The following is a 26636-nucleotide window of genomic DNA, read 5'->3' as shown; positions in this document are numbered from 1 at the left end:
TACAGGTTCAAGCACAGAAAAAGGCAAGCTGACAGGAAGCTAATTAGTCAATGATGCAACCCAATTCATGCCGAGAATCCCGGAAAGGGCTGTGTGTGCCAGCTCCCCACCATGGGCACAAGACCCGCTGTCGAGAGGCCACTGTCAGTACGCCCTTCCACGCTCTGATTACTACAGGCCAACGGCAAGAGAAATAGGACCTTTTACTCTACAGAACTGAGGCGATGCTCCAGGAGAGTCCTGTTGGCCTAAGGCCAAGAGCAATGGTTAGTGAATGCAATGGTATTCACTCTGTTTTCAAATCATTCAGGAACTAACTGACAGAAACCTGCAGAAGAGTTCTGTTTGCAAAATAAAGTCACTGATTGTTGCAATTAAATCTCCACTAACGATGTCACCTTCACAGTGGTTCCCAGCCTCAGACCTATTTAATTAGAAGCGCTGGGGCTGGGACCGGGACCAGGGAACCTGAATGAGTAAACGGCTTTCGCAAGGCAGGTCCAGGCTGAGGAACCCCCCATGCAGGGAGTGTCTCTGTACAGCTCTGGTTTGGTCCCCTACCCCCTCCCTCCTCCCACATACCCACCCAGACCACTAAACTACAGCTGCCCAATCCCGAGGGAAGCGAGAAGGAAAACGATTGGTTAGAGGTTGATTTCAGCATTTTAGTAAGAATACAAAGAGAGCTATAATTTCATTTCTGACATGGCCCTTTGTTGGTGAGATTTTTATTTACCTAGGGGAAAAAAAAAATCAATCAAACTTCATCAAAGGGGCTTAACAGGAAGGGAAGATACAGAGAACACAGCCAGGGTGGAGACAGGACTGTTCAGACTTTTGTTTGCAGAGTAACCTGACGCTGTGGTAAGAAGTGTTTCCTGAATTTCAGATTTTAACTGAAAAGCAGGAGCATGAAGCAACAGCCTGGAGAAAGAACCAGTAATCACGCCGGAGGTGCTTCACAGACAAGAAAGGCTGAGCTCTCTTCCAAGGGGTCAGAAGCATGCACAGCAGCCCTGACTGGCTGTGTGATCCCTGGCAAGGCTCCTCCCTTCCCTCATAAAGTGAAGGAAGGGGACAAAATGACCTTGAGAGTACCTTCTGGCTTAGAGTATTTCTATACTTAGAACCTTTCGCTCGGGTATAACAAACCCATAAAATCGTCACCAATTCAAACAAGCATAAGGCTTTCTTGCACATCCCCCCTGAAAACTGCTTCCTCACATCCAAAGTAGAAGGAGAAGGTGAAAACAGAGCCCACACATGTGTCATGATCCTAAGCAGCTTCGCCTAAAGATATTCTATGATGCATGCCACAATCTGGCAAACTTCAAACAGTCTAGTGGTAGTACCCTAGCATCGACCACATCCTTACACCTCTGCTCCTGAAAGCTGAGCAGCAGACACCAGATGTTTACAGTAGGTGTCGGTGAAGTGGTGGGCTGAGACGCAGCCCAGAAACCCTCTTCTTTGTCAGGAGAGTCAAGACTTTCAGGGGCTGGCAAAACTGAGGGAGGATATGGTTAGCTGCCACATGCCTACAGGGCAGCCAAATGTGACCCGCCGCTCTGCACACCTGACTCTGAGATGACATTTCAACCCGGTCTAGCTGGTCCCTCTGGAATGGGGAGGCCAGTTTCACAGGGATGCTCATACCCAGGAGGGAGGCCAAATCGCCGGGCCAAGTCCCTTACCTGGAAGCGCAGGATGATGGTCCAGATAAGGCCGAGGGTCAGCCGGTGGTTCCCATCCACGATGTCGTGGGACCCCATGTTCTCAAGATGGACTCTCTGCTCCTTCAGGAACTGAAGGGCCTTGTCCACGTTCTCCAGACAGTGGATGCGCATTCGTCCCTTGGTGGGTTTAGGCTAAAACAGATGAGCAGAAGGTGGAAACAGATCATCCAAGAGGGCAGAAAGCAGCTCAGAACTACAGCCCAGAAAGTGCACACGTGCCCGTTCATGCAGCGCTTTCCGACCCATAGCAAAACGTTAAAAAAAAACATGCTCATTCAGTCCAAGGACAGAGTTTATCTAACAGCCTTAGAAAAGTTTACTTAAGGGATGGTAACCGATCACTCTTCAGAGGTTTTTGTTTAATCATGAAAGTGACACAATTTACAAATGAGCACAGAAGCTGGAAGCTTAGAGAAAAAGGAACCCAATTTTCATAAAGAATTTCAGAGCTACTACTGCCATCCATATAATTTTTGCAGACGCACAGCGAAACACCCCTGAAGATTTGCTGGCTGCTTTAAACGTAAAAACAGGTTTGCCACCTGCTGGTTCGGGTTGTTTCCCAAGGTTGGCTCAAAATGAAAAAGGGGGGACACTCCACCAAATCAGCGGAATTTTCAAGCGCTGGTTTTGTGAGGATGATGGAGGGGTGTTGAGTAAAAGGGTGTGACTTACTGCAAAGAAAGGATAAAGAAAAATATGAGAGTAGTCTAATGTGACTACCTCAAATGTCTATTCCTTTTAATCAGTTATATCAAAATCAAAAAAAGGCGCTTTCAAGGTGAGCATTTTAAATAAACAAAGCAATAGGTAAAGATACACACACACACACACACACACACTCGAAATTTTCAACGGGTCTCTATCATCTCCTGCGTCAAGAACAAGTTCATGCCTCCATCGCCTGCCTCCACCCTTCCCACCCTCCTCTCTATCACCCGTTACTCCCCCTTCTAGCTGAGGGTGCACCTCAGGCTGATCTCATTACTCCACAAAGCTGCCACCAGGTTGCCCACACCCCCCTGGCCAGAAGATGAACGTGGCCTGGTGCCATCCTACCTCCTCAGCCAACTCACTGTACCCCACCCACCTTTCAAGGTTCAGGTCAAGGCACATCTTTCCTGCTAGGAGTCATTTCCAACCATTCCAGTTCTCACAGGTCTCCCCTTCCCCCGAAAACCTATACATCTGTGGTCTCTGTCTGGACCACAGAGTTCAGGAACTAATCACATAGCTTATATTTTTGCTGTTATTTTGTATGTGTTGTTCTTATTACTTCCAACTTGACTACTGGCTTGAGAGCAGGGATAATGCTTTATATTCCTGCTATATTCTCGGTGGCCTCTGGTTTGGTTCAGAGCCCAAGGCCTACATGGAGTGACCTGAACACCCACAGATGGACTGGGCAACGGTGTGTGCTATGAGCCGGCCTCACAGAGGAAAGGCAGCCAGGTGTGCAGCAACCTGGGCACACGCAGGTGTGGGCAGCAGCTAGTCCTATGGAAAGGTCTTGCCGGCTTCCCACTTTACCCTCTGTAGCCGAGATCCTCAGTTAAGTGCTAGTTGGAAAACATACAAAGAGAAGAAAACTTGGCTAACAAGTAACCACTTTAAGTACTCAGTCTCAGATTATGTTATTTTTTTTCTTGACTTTCTCTTCTACAAGAAAGGACTGGCAAGCATAGAAGAATGTGCCTTGACCCCGAGGAAATAAGATTATGGCCAGAGGCCTTACCACAAATGGCAGATGTTTTCAAATAATAGCAATGGAAAAAGAAATGTCTCTAAAAGTCCAGCTTTTCACGGTCCAGTCGGCCCTCCGTACCCGCGGCAAGTCCTGGAACCAATCCCTCTTCGGGGCATCGAGGGAAGTCTGCATTTTCAGAGTTTACTTACAACCTCCCACCACCCCCCGCAAAAAGGCATCTTCTCTCAGAAACGTCACAACTAATACATTTCAGGTATGTCAGAAATGCTAGGATTTGTTATCCATGTTAGGTCAAGTGATAACATTACATCAAAATCAAGCAATATGGCAAGGGAAGAAAAAGGTCAGATATTTAAAACAGAAAGCGGTGGACTCCACCTAAGATTCCGTGAGCGACCGTGTAGACACAGTCTGAGGCCGACACTGGAGCCCCCTCCTTCCAAGGTGCGCCCAGCAGCCTCCTCCCATGGGTCCCCTCCTAACAGGGGAGATGGCCCTGATGGAGGGGTGTGCCCAGAGCCCTCCGGGGAGAAGTCCCTGGACTCTGCACCTGGTTCTCGTGGGCCAGCTTTCGGTTCTTCTCATTTTCTCTGGGTCAGCGGTCATTTCTTGAGGTTGACAAAGTGACCACCCACAGCGGTCCCTTGTTCTTCTCATGTCCAGGTGGCTCCTGCTGAAGCTCTGTTCAAAGTCGAGGGGTGGGGATTAACTGCCCCTAAGGAAGCGTGTGAATTCTGGGGCAGGGGCTCCTGACATTTCTCATTGCTCTGCAGAGGCCTCTTCCTCTCGTCTCTTTAATGCCTGTGCCCTGACCAGCGAGCCTGTGACCAAACAGCGTGTGTCAGGCACCATAAGCCCGGGACCGCAGAGCAACAGGGACGGAAGCGTTCTCCTAATGGCAGCAGGTATCTGCGAGGCCAGAAAAGGTTATGTCCTAACTGAGCGTGAGAGGAACAGTATGGATGGAACTAGAATTGGTAAAGTTAATTCGAGTAGCAGGACCCACAAAAGAGAGGCCACCCCAGTGGCTCGGCCCATGTCACAAACCTAAGTCAGACTGCCCTGAGGGAAACAGCTGTCAAGGAGCCCAAACACACACCCATCACAGTCCCCCAGCTCACCTCGCCCCAGAAAACAGGACCCGCTCGCCTCCTAAGGAAACCTCCAACCTCCTAGCCAGTCACGCCCTGTTCCCGCGCTGCCCCTTTTCTAACCTCTGGAAACCTGCTCTCGCCCCAAATCCCTAGGGCAGCATGCTCCACCACTTGTGAGGCACTGCACTCCTGTGTCCACGGACTGTGTTCCCTTGAATAAAGGACATCAAACTCTTTACTAAACTGTTTAGTTCTGCCCTCTGACAGAGGGACCTGGGCAGCAGGAAAACAAGGAATAGGCTGGGGGCTGCCGAGACTTTCCCAGGTTGCAGCAGGCATAACTCTGCAGTTGGTCCTTTTAGCCTTTATCTTGAAAAACTCAACTTCAAAGACACGAGACACCGTTCAAGCCTCTGCTCTCTCGTTACAAAATCCCAGCCGACTGTGTGTTCGTTTCCACATGAGTATGGGGTGCAAGGGTGTGGGAGGGGGAGGGCCGCGAGAGGGGTCCAAACGCTTTCCTGCAGGCTGGAAAAGCCCAACGCCACGTGGCAGGGACGCCGCGCTGATGCTGACTGGCCATGCCAGGTGGGATCTGAGGATGGTTCACCCCAGACCTGGACACAACGTAAGTCCCCTCCAGCACCAGCCATCAGAAACACTAGTGCATGGGAACACAAAGGAAGGAACTAAAATAAAAACGGCAGAGAAACATCTCTGGGTAGATGATCAGACTTCTTCAAATGGTTAAAGAACAAACCTCACCAATTTCCAAAAGTCAGAGGAAATGGAAAACTTTCAGGAGACCCCCCTCACCCCACTTGGGTTTTTTTTGCAATTCTCCCAAAAATCAAACCAAGATTCGGGGGGATGATACTCTGCTCTTCTCCCTCTAAAGTTTTTTTATTTTTAATTTTCCTACTGCTCCTGGCCTTTATATCTTTTAAAACATAAAACATGAAACATGAACAAACCGGATCTCTGTATATGCTTTTGTTGGGCAATTCAGTGTAGAAGATGATGTTAATGTTAAAATGCCCACATTTAAGTTACAATTTCCCCACTTTCTACAAAATCAGTGCCTTACTTCTCAAATGTCTGTTTATCCATAACATAGGGATAATATGAATAATTATCTCAAAGGGCCGCTACATAAATGAAATGGTGAACTAATGATTATGGTGTTCTCAAACCCACAAAGTGTGTCTACCAACAGGGGTGCCTCAAGGATTTTCCTCCCAACGATTCTACTTAAAAGAGGGGGCTCCCCCTCTCCATGCCACTTGGGCTTCAAACTGTTTAGAAATAACACATCTCTCTGTTAGACAACAGGAAATGTTCAGGGTCTAGATAGAACTCTCCCACTGAGAGGCAGAGAAGTCGGTATACGTCAACTGAAAGGCAAATTTAATACCAGAAGGGAATGTGCCCCCAAATAATGGTAATGATGTTACTCTTCTAATCCTGACACCCCAAATTAAACTCTGGACAGAAATAAAAGGAAAAGGTGGTAGAGAAAACTTATGACTGGCTGGTGCCTGGAGGGAGGGGAGATAGGACGAGAGAGCGGAGAGGATGTGAAAACACCCATACCTCAACACTTAAGGCCTCTATACACAGTAAGACCTCTATGACTCAGAGCTTACTAGGAAACAAGGCTGGAAAGCACGATTTACAGAGATATTTTAAATATCACTAGTATGCTGTGCTGCTAGTAATTCAAACTAGGCTAAATGTTGTGCAGTGAAAGTTGCTTCATTGCCTCACTATACCTCTCTCTCTATGTTTTTCAAACACTTTCCCACATTTCATCTCAACTGAAGCTCACTCATCTTCGGTGGCATATTAACCCCTTTTTAAACCAAAAGAATAAACCAGACGTGGCATGATTAGATGAGGTACAGGGAGCACATTGAGGGGGAGTAAGAATCAAGGGTGAAACTCAAGAATACCAACTCCTGAAACTCATGTTGTATCTGCTTCAGAGAGGGCCTCTGAAGTGTTTTAAGGCACGGTACCTGGGCAAGTTTAGGGGGCAATCATTACAGGGAATTTATTTTAGAAGGGTTAATGATTGCACAGAACTATATACACTGAAACACACTGGGTCATAAAAACGGCAAAACTCCCAAGATCTAACAATTCTTAGCTGCCATTTCCTGTGCCACTATGTTAACCTCTCTGTTAGGTGGTTTACATTTAATACTCACACTAACACTGCACAGCAATAATTATTATTATTCTTGTCATTTTGCAGATGAGAACATGCCGGTTTAGAGGGGTGAGGTGATGGCGCACGGCTGGCTGGTGTGCGGTGAGCCGGGATTCCAGAGCGCGCCCTCTTCATGCCACACCGGGAACCAAGGGCAGTACACACACATGTCTACGTGAAAGGAAATTACGAGGCTCGGTTCCCATCTGGCAGACAGTTTTCCCTTTTTTTTAAAAGAGCTATTTTTATTTTACTCAACTTCCATCTTCTCAAGAGGAAGAAGAGATAACAATGGAGAGAACTGAACACAGTGCAACTGGGGGAGGGGTGCATTGCTCAGGGATAAACACAAGCCTCGCCCCAAGAGTGGCTCACCCTGCCAAGAAAAGGAACCTTCCCTGTCTCGTCTCCATTAATTACTGTCAAGTTCCTAGTGTGACACAGGTCTGTTCCCACGGCAACATGCGCATTTCCGTCCTCTGTGTCCTTTCTGATGGGGCAGTTTGAGATGCCACTTAGGAGGCAAGGATCAATACCAGACTCGCGTGCAACTCAAGCAAGGGGGGCTCTGCAGGCATGGGCTCCTCTGAGGAAATGCCGATTTTTACAGATCCTCCTTTAAATCAATCTAACAGGTGTCCCTGCTCTTCCACTCCAGGGCCTGTGGGCCTGTGTTTTGCGGGCACTTTTCCTGTTTCCCCTTCCCAAGGTGCCTTCTTTCCCTTCTAGTCCCAAATCTTTATCAACCACAGCTCCAACCCATCTGGGCCTTACTCCAGACCCATCTTCTTTCCAACTCCAAAGGAGAAGTGGGAATTACAGGGCTAAATAACCAAACTCCAGAAACTGACAATATAATCCTGATTGCTTATTAGAGCAGCTAGTCCAAGCCCTGCCCCTGAGAAGCGGTGTGGTCCTGGGCAAATTCGCCAAGTGGGCCCAAGACCCTTAGAAAGGAAGGAGGGAGCTGGATGCCGCCCCACCCCCCACCCCCCGACGGCTCTGCCCCGACTGTCACTCAGCCTGGAGTTTGGATCAATTACATGCTGTGGGGCATCAGGATTTGCAGAACTGTGGAGTAATCACGATGGCAGGCTTTTTGTCAGAGTCTAGAGATGGAAAAGAAAAAGCACATGTTTCCTGGAGCCATTTTTAGCCTCCTTGAATAGAAGAGGAAGGCATAAAGGAGGATTCCTGGCAGGGTATTCTGGGAGGACCCTGGGGAGCTGGGCCACTCTTCTACCCTGGTAAGCCCCACTCCTTCTGATTTTCTTCATGGGTATCCAAAGCCACCCTGAAGCCACCTGGAGCAACAGCTCTCCAAGGGTTGCAGGCTAGACAGAACACCAATCCTGGGAATTGGGAGAGGTCGACTGCCACATGCCAGCTGGACAGCCTTGATGGCTGCTGACTCTCAGTTACAGGACCTATGAAATAAAGGGATCTAACTTAGTTAGTGGCCACTAAAGTCACTTCCAACTATAAAATGCAACCTATGTGTTGGAGGGTGAAAGACTCACTAGCAGGCAAGGTGAACTCTAAAGTGCCTCCTGATCTCTCGTTTAGGTGAAGAAGAAATAGAGAAAAGACACTACTGGTCTCAGTATATCAGAGCAATGGATACTTGCTTATATTTTTGCCTTTTAATCAAAAATCAGTGTTTGCTACACACACACACACACACACACACACACACACACACACACACACACGCCTCTACTTAATACAGAGGGTAGGATGGGATAGGAATTTGGGATTTGGGGATAGGAACTCCAAAATCTCCTCTGATACGACAGCCAAACTCATTTCACATTTATGTCCCCAAACATCTCCCTACACATCACACTTTGAGCTTTAAGAAGAGTATAAACGATTCTTGCCCAATTAAAATTAAACAGCAAACAACATACTTTGTCCCATTAATTCCTGCCCGTCTCCTTCCTGGTTGGGACCCACTCCCAAGGAGAATCTCCTCCTTTAGCAGGGCTCAATGAGAAAGGAGGGGACCAACAGACAGGTGAGTAGGCTGCAGTCCAAGTTATATTCCTCAGTAGTGATACTGGCCTTGGGCGAGGCCCTGGTCACTCACTGCCTGTTTCTCCTATAAAGTGTTACGTTTTCCCCTTGATTAGACTGTGAGAACTAAACACATTATGCATGTGACAGAAAACACTAAAAGTGACTGACCATCATCACTCCTTCCAAAAACAAACTCCAATTCAGCCAGGATGCTTTCCCTACACCTGTTCCCTCCTGCCACCCACCCCTAAGCGCTCTCTTCACTCTTCCTCACGGCTGACACGCGACCCCTCCTTGACACCCCATCCAGAAGGCCCGTTTCCCCTTCTGAACTCTAGGGCTTTGGGGCCATTCATTCAGTACTTTATCACATGGTATTACTACTACCTGTTACTATTAATTCACTTTTAGTATTTGTGCAATTAGACCTGAATTTAACAGGGGCATTCTTCTGTGTCTGGTTGTTTAGAACAAAAGCAAATTCTCCCACACAAGAGACATTACAAACAACAGGCAGGTTCTGTGGCCAGTCCATAAAATCCCGTTTCTACAACAATACATGCCAGCATGTTCTCCTAACAAAGGCTCTATGTAAAACGCACTCAGGGTAGTTCAACGTGGGATTTATTTAAGGCTTAGCAAACCTCATGGTAAATCTATCTTCTCCACCTAGCTCATCCTGTTTTGGAATTAACGGTGGTTAAAAAAAAAAAAAAAAAAAAAAAAAAATCCTCTTTTTGTTTTACTGTCTTCTTTGAGATTGATTAACAGAATAGGAAGACAGAATATCAGGAAAACATCAAGCAACCCAAAATCAGCGATACCTGCTATTGGAAATGGCGGGGGCTGGGGGGAGGGCAGAAGTGTTCAGAAAACCTTGTCCTCTCGGTCAGAGGCGAGGGCTCAGTCTGGCAGGAGCAAGGGAGGAAACTGTCTTATTCAGAACCGTCCTTCATGCTGAGGCCCACGGAGGGAAGGGGGCAGGCACTGGCCAACTTCGAACCTGGATGAGGACCCGTGGGCTCCACTTCACCCCCGAAGTCCAGAGGCCCCACTCCCTCCAAATGTCAGTGGGTTGCGCAGGACAAACCTTTACCCCTCAAGGCCCGGTTCTCATCTGGCCCCGGGACCTAGGACCAATGACAAAGTGACCAACACAGTGACCGCTTTTACCTGGTAAGTTGATGTTGTACAGGGTGGTCTATATTCTTTATGGAACTTTAAAGCAAGACATTCATGAACTTATAGTACATGGTAATTTCAGAGTAACACACTGGAAAGCAAAGGTTTTCTTTGTCATCAACCCAATCCCGATTAGCAGCAGCTTCCGGGCTCAGCCAAAGAGTTTCCTCACTGCTCCAGGATCTGACATACCTTGCAGCAAAGAGAGCGACAACTTCCGGACACAAATCCCACCCAAGTCAGGACCAGATGTGAGGGTTCCTGCCCTCTCATGTTCCCCAGTACATTGGAGTCAAGTGCCTTGATAACCCAAAATGCCTACCCAAAACCTGCTCAAATCTAACTCAAATTTTATTAAGCCGAAATGCAGGGTGGGGTTAGGGTGGAATGCTCTGGATCATTAAGCTAATGTATTTCTTTGAACTTCACTCAGTAAAAATAAGACAAATTTCCCCCTCTGTAAAGAGGGATGAGCTGGCTCCAAGAATCTATTAATAAAATAAATTTAGACACTGCAGTCCCTCAAACATTTAGCTACTACCTACTGTCAAGCTGGTGGTAAATGCTGGCGCTGAAATGCCGATGGAGACATGGCTCCAGATGGAGTGCAAATGTTTATGTGAGCCAGGGCTTTGGATCACGGGCGCAGAAAGCCCAGCGCTGACTGAACGCTATCTGATGATACAACCGTTTAGCTGTGGACATTAATTTACCCAGGCCTGGAAGCTCTAGCAACCTCATTCGCTTTGGAATCTGAAGATGCAAGAATCCTTTAGGGCAAGCCCTCATGGATGGATGTCCTCTCCTGCGGGGAGGGTCTCTAACGTTGAGTCCCTGGCAGCCTCTGCAACCAACAGCAGAGTGTGGTCTGTGTCCCTTCTAGAAGGCTCCATGAACCAAATAAACCACGGGGCAAACCAAAGAGGCCAAAAATCTCCAGTACAAATGAACAAGAGCTGTAGCTCACTCTATCTATGGTATCCTTACTTTTGGAATAAGAAGATTGATCAGACTGCCCAACCTATAGTCACGAGTTGGCTGTGAGGAAAGGACAATAAAAGAAGTCAAGGCTCTTGGGGTTTTACAAAGTGGTAAGTCAGGCTAAACACAGCTTCTGCCACTGACTGCCTGAGAGTATGGAGATGGCAGCCCTCTCATGTTTCTCCATCTCTACTCTCCCAGGCCTCTGGGTCACTGCAAAACATATATATATATAAATATATATACCTCTGGCAGCAAATAAACAGAGGAGTGGGAAGTATCTGCAAACAACTAAGAATTATGCTTTGCTGGTTGCTTTTTTTCTCCCTAATGTTTTTGCTGCCCTTTCCAGAATAAAGGGCAAAGGGTCTGATCCCGTTTATTATGTGGACATTATCAAGGACACAATCTTCTTGGTATGAAAGAATTATGGACCTTCCAGGGTGAACAATTTACTCCCCACAGCCCTGAAGACGGGACCCTATTGGGACAAAAATTAATGTTCAAACTAATTTCTAGTTTCAGGTGACCTTTAATGATTTTTTTTTTTTAGCTACTTTCAAAACATCATTCAAAAAAAAAATCGATAGACAATCATACTAGGTTAAACATTAAAAGGGAAAAAAATGTGGGGTGGTTGAGAAAGTCTGGTTATCAAAATTGTATTTAAAGATGAATATCACAATAATTCTGGCCTAGACTCACGTCAAAAAAACAAACCAAAATGACCGGCCCTCCCCATGTGGACCCACTCCTCCCACTTCCACCTTACTAACCGCCTTCAGGGCAGCATCACGGTCATGGAGGCAGAAGCCTCCTTTGTTTATCCAGTGTGTCTAGCTTGACCCACAACCTCTCAAGAAAACGAGGCAACAAAACGTGCACGCTCAGGGAACAAAGAGCATGTGGACAAAAGGCACTGAGGATGAGACGGGGCTTCACTGTCTCTTAGAGGAGGCTGTTCTTGAACGGAGGGGCAGGGAAAGGGAAACCTGACTGTTCTTACCCGGGCTCAAAGGGGCCGTTCTGTCTGTGGGCTAATGACAGGACAGGGTACAACTGCAGCCCCTTGCCTGTGGTCAGAGGTGTGTGGGTCGGTCTGCACGCAGACCCACTGCGGTTTTTCAAGTTACAGGGTGGAGCTCGAGTTAAAAGTAAGGCTTTCTGGCAGCCCTGCCAACCACCAGCATCATGTTTTCCTGGTGATGTCACTGCAGATGTGGGCTCGATCCCTGGGCGTCAGCCTGCCTTTGGCTGGGCCCCCACCAGCACCTATGGAACTGCCTGTGCTCTGGCAGAAGATAGCACCCATTTCCACACCAAGGCGAGACAAAACCTGCTGGGTCAGTTACAATGACTGGTTTAAGATTCCTCAGTTTAAGGTCCAATAGACAAAAGTCACATCAGAGACAGCCATGGCAGCTCTGGGAAACAGAATGGGGAGAACAGTTTCACTGTAGGCTGACAACTCTCCTGCCCAAAAAGGCTCGGGGGAATTCGTCAAAGCTCCAAGTTTCCAAGGCGACACAGCACCAGCCTCTCCCTCCACCCCCAAAACAAAAAGTGTGCACGGAAGAAACCAAAAAAACACCAGGGACCACTGAATTCAATTCCTGCCACCTTAAAACAGCAGCTCAGATTTTCCAGAGAATCAGTAAGACACAAATTTAAAATTATTCCGTGATCTCAAGGGATACAGGTACATCCTGGAGCCAGCACCCAAGGCTGGCCCGTAAATTTCCAGCACTGTGCCCTGTTCAACAGGGGACACCAGCCAAGATCTTTCTGACCAAAGGTAGTAACCTTGCAAATAACCAGAATGAAGCCGCTTCATTACAGTTCAAGAAAATCACCCAGACTCAGAATGTCACCCTGGAGCTTTCCCCAGCGTGCTCATCTCACTTATCAAGAGTCTCCTCCTCAAAAATATCAACCATTAACTACAGAAATCAACAGGAGACAAGTCCACACTTGATTCCTCAAAAGAACATTTTCCCACCTACAGTGCACCACACTTCACATCCCCTCTTACCAGTCTCTCTCCGGAGAGGACCTCCAGCAGCTTGATGAGCATCCGTCCATCCCGAAGGTCAGTGTACAGGTCTGTGATCCGGCAGGACACCCGGGCGAGGTGGGAGTTGACCCACTTGGTGAAGGTCTTCTTCTGCACGGCTTCACGTTCATCTGCAAGCAGAGGAGAGCTCGCTTTACCACCAACCACAGCCTGGGCAGTGGTGGGTGTGTGTCAGCGGGGGCATGAGACCCTGGGCCAAAGGAAGAAGAGCAAAACTCAATGATGTAATGTGCTGTAATGAACCTTGGCTCCTCTAACGCACGGTCAACAACTCGGGAATAGGGGAACCATACAATCCCTGAACACTGGAGCCCCGGACCATAACCACCAGCAGAGCATCCTTTGCTCACACTCATCTCATTTGCTCCCACCTCTGCTGAAGAGGCAACACGACAGACAAGGTCACGGTGGGGTCCTTTGCAGCCCTGCCCGATGGTTAAATTATAATATGTTTTAAGTGCTACACAGTTGGAAATGTCTCTAATGAAGCCCTTGATGGGTATCCTAGGTTGTTATTAAAGGGTCTGGGGCTCCAAATCACTACCACATCCAGCCTATCACGGGAACAAGGTCAAAATGAAAACCTGCTTGGATTAAGTTATTTCTAAATAAACAAGTACCAAATGTGTCCCCAGCCAACTGTCACTGCTTTGGGCAAATCTCACATGACAGAAACACCTCTGGCTTCTTTCAGGTTCTGAATTAACAGGTTCCTTTACGAGGAGATTCGAGGATCTCCTCATAAAGACAGTGCGCTCCCACAGCACGCCGTCCTGAAGAGCTGGAGGCTAACTCCAACCCTCCTCCCCACGAAGACGCAAGCAAACAAAGAAGTCACGGGTGGAGCAGAGGGAACTGGGTGGAAATAGGACAGGCTGAGGATCTCTGAGGGGACGGCTCCCCAAGGCTGCTGGGGTCCTCAGAACCTCCTGGAGGAAGGGAGGAAAGAAGAGAAGGAAGAGAAGTTCAAAACTAAAATTAAACAGAAGGAACGAGAGCTTGCTCTCCTGCTTCCCAGCTCTCTACTCCGCCCTCGGCCTCAGGAGCAGGCTCCAGGTAGCATGAGCATGCTAGAAAAATCACGGAGGGCTCAAGTTCCTCGGGCTTTACTGGAAAAGGCATGGAAGATTCCATCCAGGGACTGGACCAGAATCAACACCCTTACGACACACAAGGGGCAGGAAACGGGCTCAGCCGAGGGACACAAAGCCCAGCCAACTCAACGTGTCCTCTTACAATGGAGCACTTGGTGAACAACAAACACTTTTGAAACCAGAAGGAGGGAAAGGGGGGGAAAATAACCTACCCAGCGGGCCAGCTGAGGATGAGGCTGCCTGTCCTTGGGGACTCTGTCCTTTGTTCCACCCTTCCTGGGAAGGCGCAATGACATCACCCCTGCACTCCCAACCCAGTGAGGCCAGGCCAGACGCCTGCCCGAGGAGCTGGAGACCCTTGACGCAGACAGTGGAAGACAGTCCAGAGGCGTGTTCCCAACTTCCAGCTGCCGTCACCGTGCCCGAGCTACGTGAGGAGGAGGTGGGGGCAGCGGAGGGAAGAGCGCCCACCTCCTGTTCTACAAGCACGAGCAGCTCTGGGAGCCCTTACAAGCTCCACCTGATCTGGTTTTTTAGACCAGTGGTTCCCAACTGGGGGCAATTCTGCTCCCCAGGGGACGCTGGGCAATGTCTGGAGGCATTTTTGATGGACTGTCACAAGTGGGGGGCAGGTGCCACTGGCACATAGTGGGTAGGAGCCAGGGATGCTGCTGAACACCCGACAGCGCAACGGGCGGCCGCTACAACAAAGGGTTATCCAGCCCCGAATGTCAGCAGTGCCTGAGCCGGGCTGACAAACCCTGGCTGAGACACTCTGGGCCTACACCAACTGGAGGTGACTTCAGGACACCCGAGTTGAGTTGGGGTACTATTCATTCATTACTCCCTATGCCTGCATCAACGGCTTTTTGATCCCGATGGTGTGCTTGTTGGCTGATGGCAGCAGAAACTCCCTGCCCTCAGGCCCACTCAATTTCACAAAGAGCTGGCTCCTTCCTTGCAAGGCAGAAGGACAACCGCAGGGGTGGGCTCCGTCTGGGTCAGTGTGACACGGGCATTTCTGTCCCCCGTGCCATTTCTGTCCTCCTTTTCCCTTTCAGGGCCTCGTAGTGCTGTTAATCAAGCCAAAGCATGCCCGCATCTCCTCCCGAGAATTCACCCGGATGAGCCTGATGCTGTGGCAGGTTCCCACCCGTCTCTGCCCCAAACTCAGCAGCGGTGCCTCCAAGGAACAGGGACCCCACAGCTGCTCCCTGTGAGTATCCTTCAGCTGTACTTGCCCCTCTCCCCCACATGATACTTATGTGGAGGGACTCACCTAAAGCTTGCTCTGGCATTCAATGCGAGGACGTCAAAGCGCCCGGCGTGTTGTAACTCTCATACCTTGGTTCCCTCTCTCTTTCCCCAGCAGAGCAGCCCTTTCAACAACTCAAACTATTCAAAAAACTTACCAGGGATCATGGAATCATATCATCTCAGGGTGGAACAAGGCTTTACAAGTCATCTGAATCAACTTTCTTTCAAAAGCAAAAACTCCCTTCTACTGTACCTGGACCAGCTATTTCAAAATTCCAAAAAAGGAGGGGGGAAAACTGTGTGTGTACACAGCAGGAGGTTAATAGTTGTATAGAAAGAAAACGACTTGTTCTTTCTTATTAAAATAATAATAGCATACACAGCGTACTTACTACGTCCCTGGTACTGATCCGAGTGCTTTACACACCTAACTACTCCATTAGTTAGGATCTGTTAACTCTCCAGGGCAGGCTGGCTCCAAAGCCCAGGTTTCTCAGTCACTATGCAATAATGTCTCTACCACAACATTAAAAAAAAAAAAAAAAAAAAAAGTTTCAATGATACAACATACAGAATCACCCATAATCTCACCATCCTAACCCAAGTCTTTATTTTGTGAAAGGGTCCACTCCATCACCGGGTAGCTCCAATTGTTGGGATGCTGTCTCCATCGAGACGAGATCTGGCTCTGTGGCCTGCCGAGGAAGCTTGCTCCACCTTTGAAGCTACAGAGAATAGGTCTCCTCACTCCTCCACGTAAAGGCCTTCAGGTGTGAACACTCCTCACCGACCCCTCTTTGCATGACTGTCACAATGTGGTGGGCAGCGTGGAACCCAAGATGGTACCTGAAGACACAGCCACCTCTTGGTGGCCTACCGATACAAGCCTACCTACCGCACACCTAACCGATACAAGCCGGGACTTGAGGCAGCCGCAGCAGCAGCAGTCCGGAGGCAACAAAAGTGGGGAACCACGTGAGGAAAGGGCAAAAAGAACCCAGCAGCCCTCTGCGGGAGGGAGCCTGGTGAGGCCGTCTGTGTGGCAGTGCAGGGGTGGTAGTCAGGAAGGGCTCTTCAAGCAGCTCTCAAAAATAAGTTTGCCAGAACCACAATTTCTACCAGAATGTCCGTGGAACCCCGAGAACCTAGGAACCAGAGCGGTTCCAAGTGTGAAGATCCAGCCAGTTAAGTCTTCTTAGCTTCACAGCCTCAGACATGAACTAGCCAACCACCTGGTCAACGAGGACCACTGGGAAGCAAACAAGAAACCCAACAACATCTGCGTTGGCCTCTGATCGGAAGGACTGAATTATAAATGGCTTTCTATTATGGTGCTCTTTTCGGAAAACAGAATTTTACAGGATGATGTGCCTGCAATGCACCATCATGCATCTGAAGAGCAATTTACACTTTATCAAAGCTCACTAGATCTGCACACCAACCCCGTCAGGGAGGTGGGACACCAGCGTGACCTCCAGCAAAGCCCAGGGCTTAGTGAGGTGGTGGGCTGCTCAGTGTCACCAGCCAGCAATGACACTGGGAGTGCTGGGTGGGTGTCTTTGGGTGTTGTTCTGTCTCTTCCACTGTTTAGGTTAAGAAGGATTAGGATCCTCTCCTCTGAGTATCTAGACTCACTGTCTTTTGTTTGTGATACATAACTTGAAATTTTCAGAAGACATCTTACAAAAACAGGAGGAGATATTCAGAACAGAGAACCGTACTTGCTTAATATCAACCAAAGGGCTGTGAATATCCTCTCCATCCTCCCCTTCTAGAAGCTCATAATCAACTTCCTTTCTTTTTAGGGAATGACTATGATCAATATTGGAAGGCTGGAACACTTCAAAACTTACTTACTCTGGAGAATTGGCTGTAACTGGAAAAATGAACATTGTGTTAGCATGAGTTAAGCTACAGGATATAGAAATAGCTTTGATGAACAGAAGGGCATTGTGTTATGGAAATGATTGTACAGTATCTTTCTGCAACACCCTCTGTACAGAATGCTAAACATAACCACATTCACCATATGCCACAGCTCCAGCTATGGAAAGGGACGGGGGCCAGGGATGAAGAAAGGCCTGAAGGCATGTAACCATCTCTGGATGGAAAATAAGGGAAATACAGAAACGGGAACTGACCAATGACCCCATTTATTATTCCCTCAAAGACTGAATTTATACCTGGCGGAAGAGAGCAAATCTTTCTTCTACTTTTCAAACAGTCTGAACCTGCTGACATACCCCAATAATGTTTTCTATCAGGATCTTCCTCAATTGTGCTAAGATAAATGGCCTATCTTAAGTAAGGGCTGGCAATCCCTTACTTTTTTCTCCATATAAACACATAGCTAAATTAGGTACAGAGGTGGGTTCATAGAAGGAAAAGAGGTACAAGGATGGAAGCGGAAAAGACATCAAAAGGAGATGATAAAGCAAGTGTCCCATGAACACATCCCCACAAGTGGCTATTTAAATCAACAATACTCCAACATTTTACAAAGTGCATACTGCATGCAGAGCTCTCTATGTAAGACAAGCTCTCCTGCCCTCAGTGAACTAGAAGTCTAGCTGGGGAAACTTTCTACATGGAAAGTTAAAGAAATAACAAAAGATATTACAAAGCAGTACAGGATTAGGTGCCAAGAGAACGATTTCAACAATGTATTTTTGGGTGTTTGGAAGAAAAAACTCACTACAATTAGGATGCTTTCAGGTCCCGTCATCCAACAGTTACTAAAATCCCCGGCCTTGGGCCTTTCCCATTCTTACTCTGCTTAAACATCACTGCCATAGTCGTCTTCCCCCAAACAGTGGTTTTTTTCAAAGTTATACCACTGAACCAATACCTTCAAAGGACCCCAGCCACCTACAGGAGGGTCCAAATCTGAGCCTGGTGTTCAAGGTTCCTCAGCAGCCTCCCCCAGGGCACCTGCTTCGTCTGGGATCTTCCCCGACACCCACCCATCTCTGTGTTCCAATCCAACCCAACAGATCTTCTTATTCATCGTGCTCTCAACTCTCACCTTGCACATTCCTCTTCCCACTTTTGCTTACACCATTCTCCTAACCTGGAACGTACTGTACTTGCTCTTCTTTCGCCCTTCTTTTAAGACCCAGGCCAAGAGTCGTTCTTCCAAGAGGATTTCACTTGGTGGGATGAGGTCTCTGTCCCTCTAATCTTTTTATTATGTATCCTGTGTCCTATCTCCTCAGCTAGCCTGTAACTGCCTCCAATTCTATATCCATTTAGGGCCTCAGCATGTGCCTGGGGACTGTGGGGCGGGGGGCGGGTGCACAACACAACACACGTTTGTTGGATGAATAAACAAACCTCCAGTGCCCAACAAATAGGCTCTCAATAAGTCTTGCTGCTGATGGTGGCCCCCATTGTTAACGAAGAAAGACATTTTCCAAATCACATAGACAGGCCCTAAGCAGTTAAACGTTATCATTCCATGTCACTAAAAACTTTTAACACCTGAACTGTTAATTGCTCTTCAGGGTCTGATAAATGATAAAAATGCAACTTTGTGGTACTGTCTTTCAGCTTCAACGGGGTCCAAAGCTAACCTAAAAAGTTTCACAAAAGTTTTTTGTTTTTATTTTTTTTTAATTTTATTTATTTATTTTATTTTATTTTTTATTTTATTATTGTTTTGGGGGCAATTGCCACCACATGCCCATACAGTAAGAGTGAAGCTGCAAAACATATAAGGGTATAATTATAACATTATTTTAACATGACCCAAACAAGCCAATAGTCACAAGACTTAATTTATTCTAATTTTAACCATTTATCCATTAAAGCTCAATTCTTGAGTTGTTAAAAAAAAAAAAGAATTCTAATTCAAAACAAAAGAATACAGTAGGGTGGAGTCCCCATATGTGCCTTGGCTTGAAAAAATAAATACATCATTTCCCAAGAGCAACATGCAAAACACACAGAACAGGAAACCGGAAACAGGCAACTGGCTGTACTGATAATAGAGAATCAAACTGTTATCCTGAGGCAGCAAAAGGAAGGAAACTAATCTTTTGACTGAAGGCCCTGTGACGGATTAGTCTGGGGGCCTTTAATTTATGTTTGCTGACTTGTATATAAATAGAACTTGAGTTGAAATACTTTTCCTAACAGTTTAGCCAGCTTCATGGACAAAACACATGTAAACATCTGTTCTAAATGCATGTGTAGCAAGTATGCAATTCTCTGCTAGTACTTAACACTCTGATGTGCAGACTATAAAACAACCATGAACTCCCTGTAACCCGGCACCCACGGCTTACGTCAGCTGAGCAGCCCCGGCTCACAGCTTCCAGAGGGTCTTTCTTCTGAGCAGCACAGCCCCTGCTTTGCCAGTGTGGAAACCAAGGCACTGCATGGGGAAGCTCTGGAGGAGAGCCTGCAGTGATGAACTGAGAAAGCAAGCCACATTCCAGGGCCCCCGCCACCCCTGCCATGGTTATCTCCTCAAGGTCACAAACCACCAACGCCGAGGCCGTGGAGGAGGTGGAGGTAACGAAGGGGGCCAGCTCCGAAAGCACACGGCAGAGCAACAGCACTGACCCCTCTGCGATGAGAATGAGGCTGAAGGAAGTAGCACACAATGCCAAAACCAGGAGGGGAGACTAAGTGCCTTAAAACACAGAGTCAGGACCTCAGGAAGAAATATTCAGAGACCGCCCGCTCCATTTGCCTGAAAATGGGTGGCATGCTTCAAAACGCCTTCACAGATAGGAAACTATGCCATGAGCCCGCGGCCCTGCTGCTCTCCACTGCTGTGGGACAGGCCAGCAGGAACCAGCCTGGAACCGCAGCCAAGGAGAATCAGGACGAAGGATGAAGTCAGTCCTCCTCTGCTCCTATGCACCGGTGGAGGCCGTCAGTCCTAACTAGACAAGGCCCAGAAAGGTTCTAGGGATTCTGCTGAGGGCGTACAGCCAGCAAAGGCCCACCCAGGAGCCAAACCCTGAAGAATCCCGAAGCTCCTACACACATCCCATCCCACAGTGCCTGCAGAAAACATGATGCCACCTCCCCACACAGCACAAAAATCACAGCCATCCATCTCAGCCCAGTTTCTTCATGACTGAAAGTTAAAACAGGCCATCAGCAAACTTGGGCGTTACAGTCTGTTTCTGTACAGCCTGGGAGCTAGAGGGTTTTTCCTTCTTTTGAGGGTCGGGGAGGGGCATCGGAGAAGGTTGAGGAGATAAGATAGAGAGCCCCATGTGGCCTGCAGAGCCTAACATAGTTACTATCTGGCCCTTTACAGAAAAAGTTTGTCAAGTCCTGGTTTAAAACATCTTTTATGTCATTGGTCCCACCTCCTATTTCTTAGTTTCCATTTTCAAGGACATGAGGCCAGGGTGACGTGCTATAGCTACATGCGCTTTTTTTTTTTTTTAAGTTATTTCACTAGGACGCTGCCCACATGTGAGGGTCAGGAGGGGCAGGGGGTGGTGTGGGGGACAACTCAGGGCCCTCTCAGCTGAGGGGTATTTATCTGGTTACCACGACACAACGGGATTAACAGCGCTACCCCAGCTGTCAGGAGGGACAAAGCATGATGAACACCACAGGCTCCTGGTACTCAAGGCCACACCTTCTCTTCCCCTTCAAAGGATGAGGAAGAGCCAGGAGGCTGGAGACCAGATTCCCCACCCGCCTCTCCAGGTACACAAGCTTCAGTCCTCAGTTCTTACCCTGAAGGACATTTTATTCGCCACCACCTCTCCTCCCCAATCCTCCCTAGAAGGAAGACTACAAACTAGTAAGTTCAGGTAGACTGAGGGTAATTTGTAATATCCTCAAAAGATGGAAAAGGCTTGGACCTAAACAGATACCATATCCTTAATTATTAAACTTATATGGCAGAATGCTCACATTAATACAGACTAGGAGAGAATTTTTTAAGGGGCAACAAATATAATAGGTACACTAAAGATAAGACTTTATGAAGGTACTTTAATTATAATACATGAAGGTGTGTGTCTGTGTGGTATTACTTTTTCTACGCAACAACTAAAAAAGCGGTAAATAATATATGCTAAACCAGACTATTATGTGGCACACAAATTCACTGGTAGAGACAAAATCCTGTATTTCATTTTCAAGGGCTTAAAGGTAGGTTTTTATTATAGGAGTCTTGGGATTAAGTGCAGGTGGTGAGGTGACAGGGAAGTTTACTATGCCTCTTTTTTTGTGCAATGAACAAAAAAGGGAGCCATTCTGTTCTGTGGACTGTATGTAGTTGGTCTAAACCAGTATATTAAAAATCAAAGAGTGTGTGCCCTGGCCCTTGCTTATGATTTTTCTATCTTTTCCAGTTTTCCAGAACTCTTAAGGTCAACAGTGCAGGGAGGGAAACAGAACTCTCTTTCATACACTAGAGTCACATTACTGTCAGACACCCAAGATACAAGAGGACACTTACTACTCAATGTTTTCAAAGAGGCTGAGGCGGCCAACAAGATGACTGCACCAACTGCAGCCACTCAGGACAGTTCCTGATAACTCTCCTGTATAATGAGGCTGTCCAAATTAACTGTAATTCACTGAGTCCAAAAAGCTCAGATCCAAGGGACTCTTTTTTTAAACTAGAAAGACACACAAACAAGAAGGAAGGAGCAGTCAAAGACCTAAAAGTCACCCTAAAGCTGTCTGCTTTTCATGGATAGTATAGTGTTTACTAAAATAATCATTTCTGAATGAACTGATTATGGAAGCACCTATGTAGGAAAATCTAAGATATCATGGAAGTCCTCCAAATAAGGCTATGTGTGTAAATTTAATCTACAAAGGATTGGCATTTTGATACAAAGAAAGCCACGGTGATGCCCAGTTATCACTTGGATCTATATAATGATGACAAGGTTCCACTTAATGAGAAGAGAAATTATATTTAAAAACAAATGAAACAAAAGAATTTTAAAACTGGCTTCTGCCCTAGAGAGCATTACAAATTAGTCACCTAAACCCCTTCTTGCCAATAACCATGATGCACCACAAAAACTATGAGGGTTGAAATGGCAGAATAAATTAAGTAAGATTGTCTCTCAATTTCAGTGCCAAACTCCAAAATTAAATAAGTCCAAGTTTTCATGTGTGTTTGGGAGAAAGGTGCCCAAACTACACTTGGATTTCAGAAATAACTAGTAGTTGTGCCAAGATGAAAATACAAAATGCACAATGTTATAAAGATGAGCTGCTCTCTGGACTGAACTAAATAATTTTAGAGTTTAGCACTACTTTCTAAATGATATCACAATGCATCAAACCAAAATTTCACTTCTCACAATGCATATCCTTCATCCAAGAATTAATTACTGAATGATAAATTCTGACCCAATCCTCGATTATATATGTAATTCAGCCAACTACTTCACTGGAAATTGATTCCATACAGAAGAGCAAATGGTCTACACACTAGTATTTGACATTCAGCCGTACAGGTCTACTGTTCTTTTTTTCATCTTGGATCAATCTATCAACCAATGAGCAACCATTTATTGAGTAAATGGTATGAAGGCATTGGAAAGAGCACCTAAAAGCATTAAGAGTTCTTACCTTACAGTGATCATTTCATAATATACCCAAATGTCAAATCATTATGTAGTACACCTAAAACTAACAATACTGTACAACAACTGTATTTCACTTTTAAAAAGTTCACCAGCAATTTTCAATTCCTTGGAGATTCACAGCAGTAGATAATTGATACCCATACTCAACTACCGTTTAGTTATTTTTAAGGTGTCAAAATGAAGAGAAAGTTATCACTCACAGCATCAAATACGCAACAATTCTGCTAGCTTCCTCTGTGGCTTTCCTCAACCCCACACATAGAATAAATGGCCACACAAAATTTCTTACAAAGCCAAACGGCACAGAGTTTTGGCCGGCAGATTCTACAAGTACACAATGTACAGTACCTTGTTTTAATAAAGGAGGACAGAAAAACTGGAGGAGGAAATGACCTCAGAGTCAACCCTTGTAATGATCTAGTCAACAGGTGGGTGGCCCCGAAGGAGCCCTCACACTAATCAAAGGAGGGCAGGACAGTTAACGGTTGATACTAGTTTTTTTGTTTGTTGTTGTTGTTTTTTAATCAGTACCTATTTCTCATTGATAGGAACCCTCATCAAAGATTTAAGCATAGCTTTACAGAAGCTAATGCACAAGGTGTGCCCTGGATCACAGTGAATCTTCCTAGCTTACAGCTGGTCATCTACCTTAATTTAATTTTTTCAAGTGAAAAAGCAAAAAGGGGGCATAAATGGGGAGATCGGTTTTTCTGCTGTTCTGTTTGATTTGGAAACTTAAACCTGTTGCACAGTGCCGCTTAACTTAAATGTAAGTGTCTTCCCACAGAACCTTTATAATGTTCCAAAGCGCGCGCGCACACACACGCACACACACACACACACACACACACACACACACACCCGTGCAGGCCCCCATCCCCACTAGCAAGGCATTAACTCTCACTCCACAAAACTGGGAGCTTACAACAGGTGTGTGGAACTTGGCTGTTGTAGTTTTGTTTTTTTTTTTTAAGATTTTTTTTCTTTTTTGGTGTGGACCATTTTTAAGCTCTCTATTGAATTGTTACAATACTGCTTCTGTTTTACGTTTTGGTTTTTTGGCCCCGAGGCATGTGGGATCTCAGCTCCCCGACCAGGGATCAAACCCGTACCCCCAGCATTCGAAGACAAAGTCTTAACCACTGGGCTGCCAGGGAAGTCCCTGGCTGCTATAGTTTTGCCCATCTGTAGGGATATGGGCCTGTCACAGGGTAAGTATTACTCCTACTACCTGGACGTGGCCTGGGAAGCCTACTGCTATAGCTGATTTGTTCTTTGGGACATTTTATTGCTTCCTAAAGTTCTTGGCAGTTCCTCCTCAACAGCCTCTATAAAGGTAATAATCTTGGAACTGAGCGGGAAGGGCTGGAGGCCCAGAGAGGTTCCGTTGGGGCGTCAAACAGCAGAAGTTCCACTTCCAGGACTAGGTGAAAGTAGGCGAAAATAAACTCTGCTCCTTGAATATGAAAAACAAATCTTGTCTGAAGACACAGACAAATGGACACACTAGTATGTAGCTGGTGGGAGGGTAAGTGGGCAATATCAAAATTATTAAAATGCATTTTCTCCACCTACCAATCACACTTTAGATACTTTCTAGAAATACTTGCACATAAAGATGTACAGGATATGAAGGGGGATTGGTTCAAGATGGAGGAGTAGAGGGACATGCGCTCACTCCCTCTTGCGAGAGCACTGGAATCACAACTAACTGCTGAACAATCATCGAGAGGAAGACACTGGAACTCACCAAAAAAGATACCCCACATTCAAGGACAGCAGAGAAGCCACAATGAGATGGTAAGAGGGGCGCAATCACAATAAAATCAAATCCCTTAACTGCTGGGTGGGTGACACACAGACTGGAGAACACTTATACCACAGAAGTCCACCCACTGGAGTGAAGGTTCTGAGCCCCACGTCAGGCTTCCCGGCCTGGGGGGTCTGGCAACGGGAGGAGGAATTCCCAGAGAATCGGATTTGGAAGGCTAGCGGGATTTGATTGCAGGGCTTCAACAGGACTGGGGGAAGCAGAGACCTCACTCTTGGAGGGCACACACAAAGTAGTGTGCGCATCGGGACCCAGGGGGAAGGAGCAGTGACCCCATAGGAGACTGGGCCAGACCTACCTGCTGGTGTTAGAGGGTCTCCTGTGGAGGCGGGAGTTGGCTGTGGCTCACTGTGGGGATGGGGACACTGGCAGCGGAAGTTCTGGGAGGTACTCCTTGGTGTGAGACCTCCCAGAGTCCACCACCAGCCCCACCAAAGAGTCTGTAGCCTCCAGTGCTGGGTCGCCTCAGGCCAAACAACCAACAGGGAGGGAATGCAACCCCACCCATCAGCAGACAAGCGGATTAAAGTTTTACTGAGCTCTGCCCACCAGAGCAACACCTAGCTCTACCCACCACCATTCCCTCCCATCAAGAAACTTGCACAAGCCTCTCAGACAGCCTCATCCACCAGAGGCCAGAGAGCAGAAGCAAGAAGAACGACAATCCTGCAGCCTGTGAAACAAAAACCACATTCATAGAAAGATAGACAAGATGAAAAGGCAGAGGGCTATGTATGTACCAGATGAAGGAACAAGATAAAACCCCAGAAAAACAACTAAATGAAGTGGAGATAGACAACCTTCCAGAAAAGGAATTCAAAATAATGATAGTGAAGATGATCCCGGACCTCGGAAAATAAAATGGAGGCAAAGATCAAGAAGATGTAAGAAGGGCTTCCCTGCTGGCGCAGTGGTTGAGAATCCACCTGCCAATGCAGGGGACACGGGTTTGAGCCCTGGTCTGGGAGGATCCCACATGCTGTGGAGCAACTAGGCCCATGAGCCACAACTACTGAGCCTGCGCGTCTGGAGCCTGTGCTCTGCAACGAGGCCGCAATAGTGAGAGGCCCGCGCACCGCGATGAAGAGTGGCCCCCCACTTGCCACAACTAGAGAAAGCCCTCGCACAGAAACGAAGACCCAACACAGCCAAAAATAAATAAATAAATAAATAAAGTTTTAAAAAAAGAAGACACAAGAAATGTTTAACAAGGACCTAGAAGAATTAAAGAACAAACAACTAAAAGAATTAAAGAACAAACAAACAGAGGTGAACAATACAATAACTGAAATGAAAAATACATTAGAAGGAATCAATAGCAGAATAAATGAGGCAAAAGAACAGATAAGTGACCTGGAAGACAGAATGGCGGAATTCACTGCCACAGAACAGAATAAAGAGAAAAGAAATGAAGACAGCCTAAGAGACCTCTGGAACAACATTAAACATAACATTCGCATTACAGGGGTCCCAGAAGGAGAAGAGACAGAGAAAGGACCTGAGAAAATATCTGAAGAGATTATAGCCGAAAACTTCCCTAACATGGGAAAAGAAATAGCCACCCAAGTTCAGGAAGCGCAGAGAGTCCCAGGCAGGAAAAACCCAAGGAGAAACACGCCGAGACACATAGTAATCAAAAAGACAAAAATTAAAGACAAAGAAAACTTATTAAAAGCAACAAGGGAAGAACAACAAATAACATACAAGGGAAGTCCCATAATGTTAACAGCTGAGATAAACCCACACACCTATGGTCAACTAATCTATGACAAAGGAGGCAAGGATATACAATGGAGAAAAGACAGTCTCTTCAATAAGTGGTGCTGGGAAAACTGGACAGCTACATGTAAAAGAATGAAATT

General features: G+C 46.7%; 1 protein-coding gene across 7 annotated transcripts in view; it reads right to left on the bottom strand.

The window, feature by feature from the left end:
• SPTBN1 (spectrin beta, non-erythrocytic 1) overlaps window positions 1-26636 on the bottom strand; it is a 168197-nt gene that overhangs the window by 30776 nt on the left and 110785 nt on the right. For all 7 annotated transcript variants that reach the window (XM_028496660.2, XM_055089181.1, XM_028496658.2 and 4 more), the window contains 2 exons: window positions 12965-13116; window positions 1695-1868 (listed from right to left, as the gene is read on the bottom strand). In XM_028496660.2, coding sequence (XP_028352461.1) covers window positions 1695-1868; window positions 12965-13116 — 326 coding nt within the window. The remainder of the gene's footprint in view (window positions 1-1694; window positions 1869-12964; window positions 13117-26636) is intronic.

This window comes from Physeter macrocephalus, chromosome 12 (genome assembly GCF_002837175.3).
Source record: "Physeter macrocephalus isolate SW-GA chromosome 12, ASM283717v5, whole genome shotgun sequence".
NCBI lineage: Eukaryota > Metazoa > Chordata > Mammalia > Artiodactyla > Physeteridae > Physeter > Physeter macrocephalus.
This window is presented reverse-complemented; position numbering and strand designations above follow the sequence as displayed.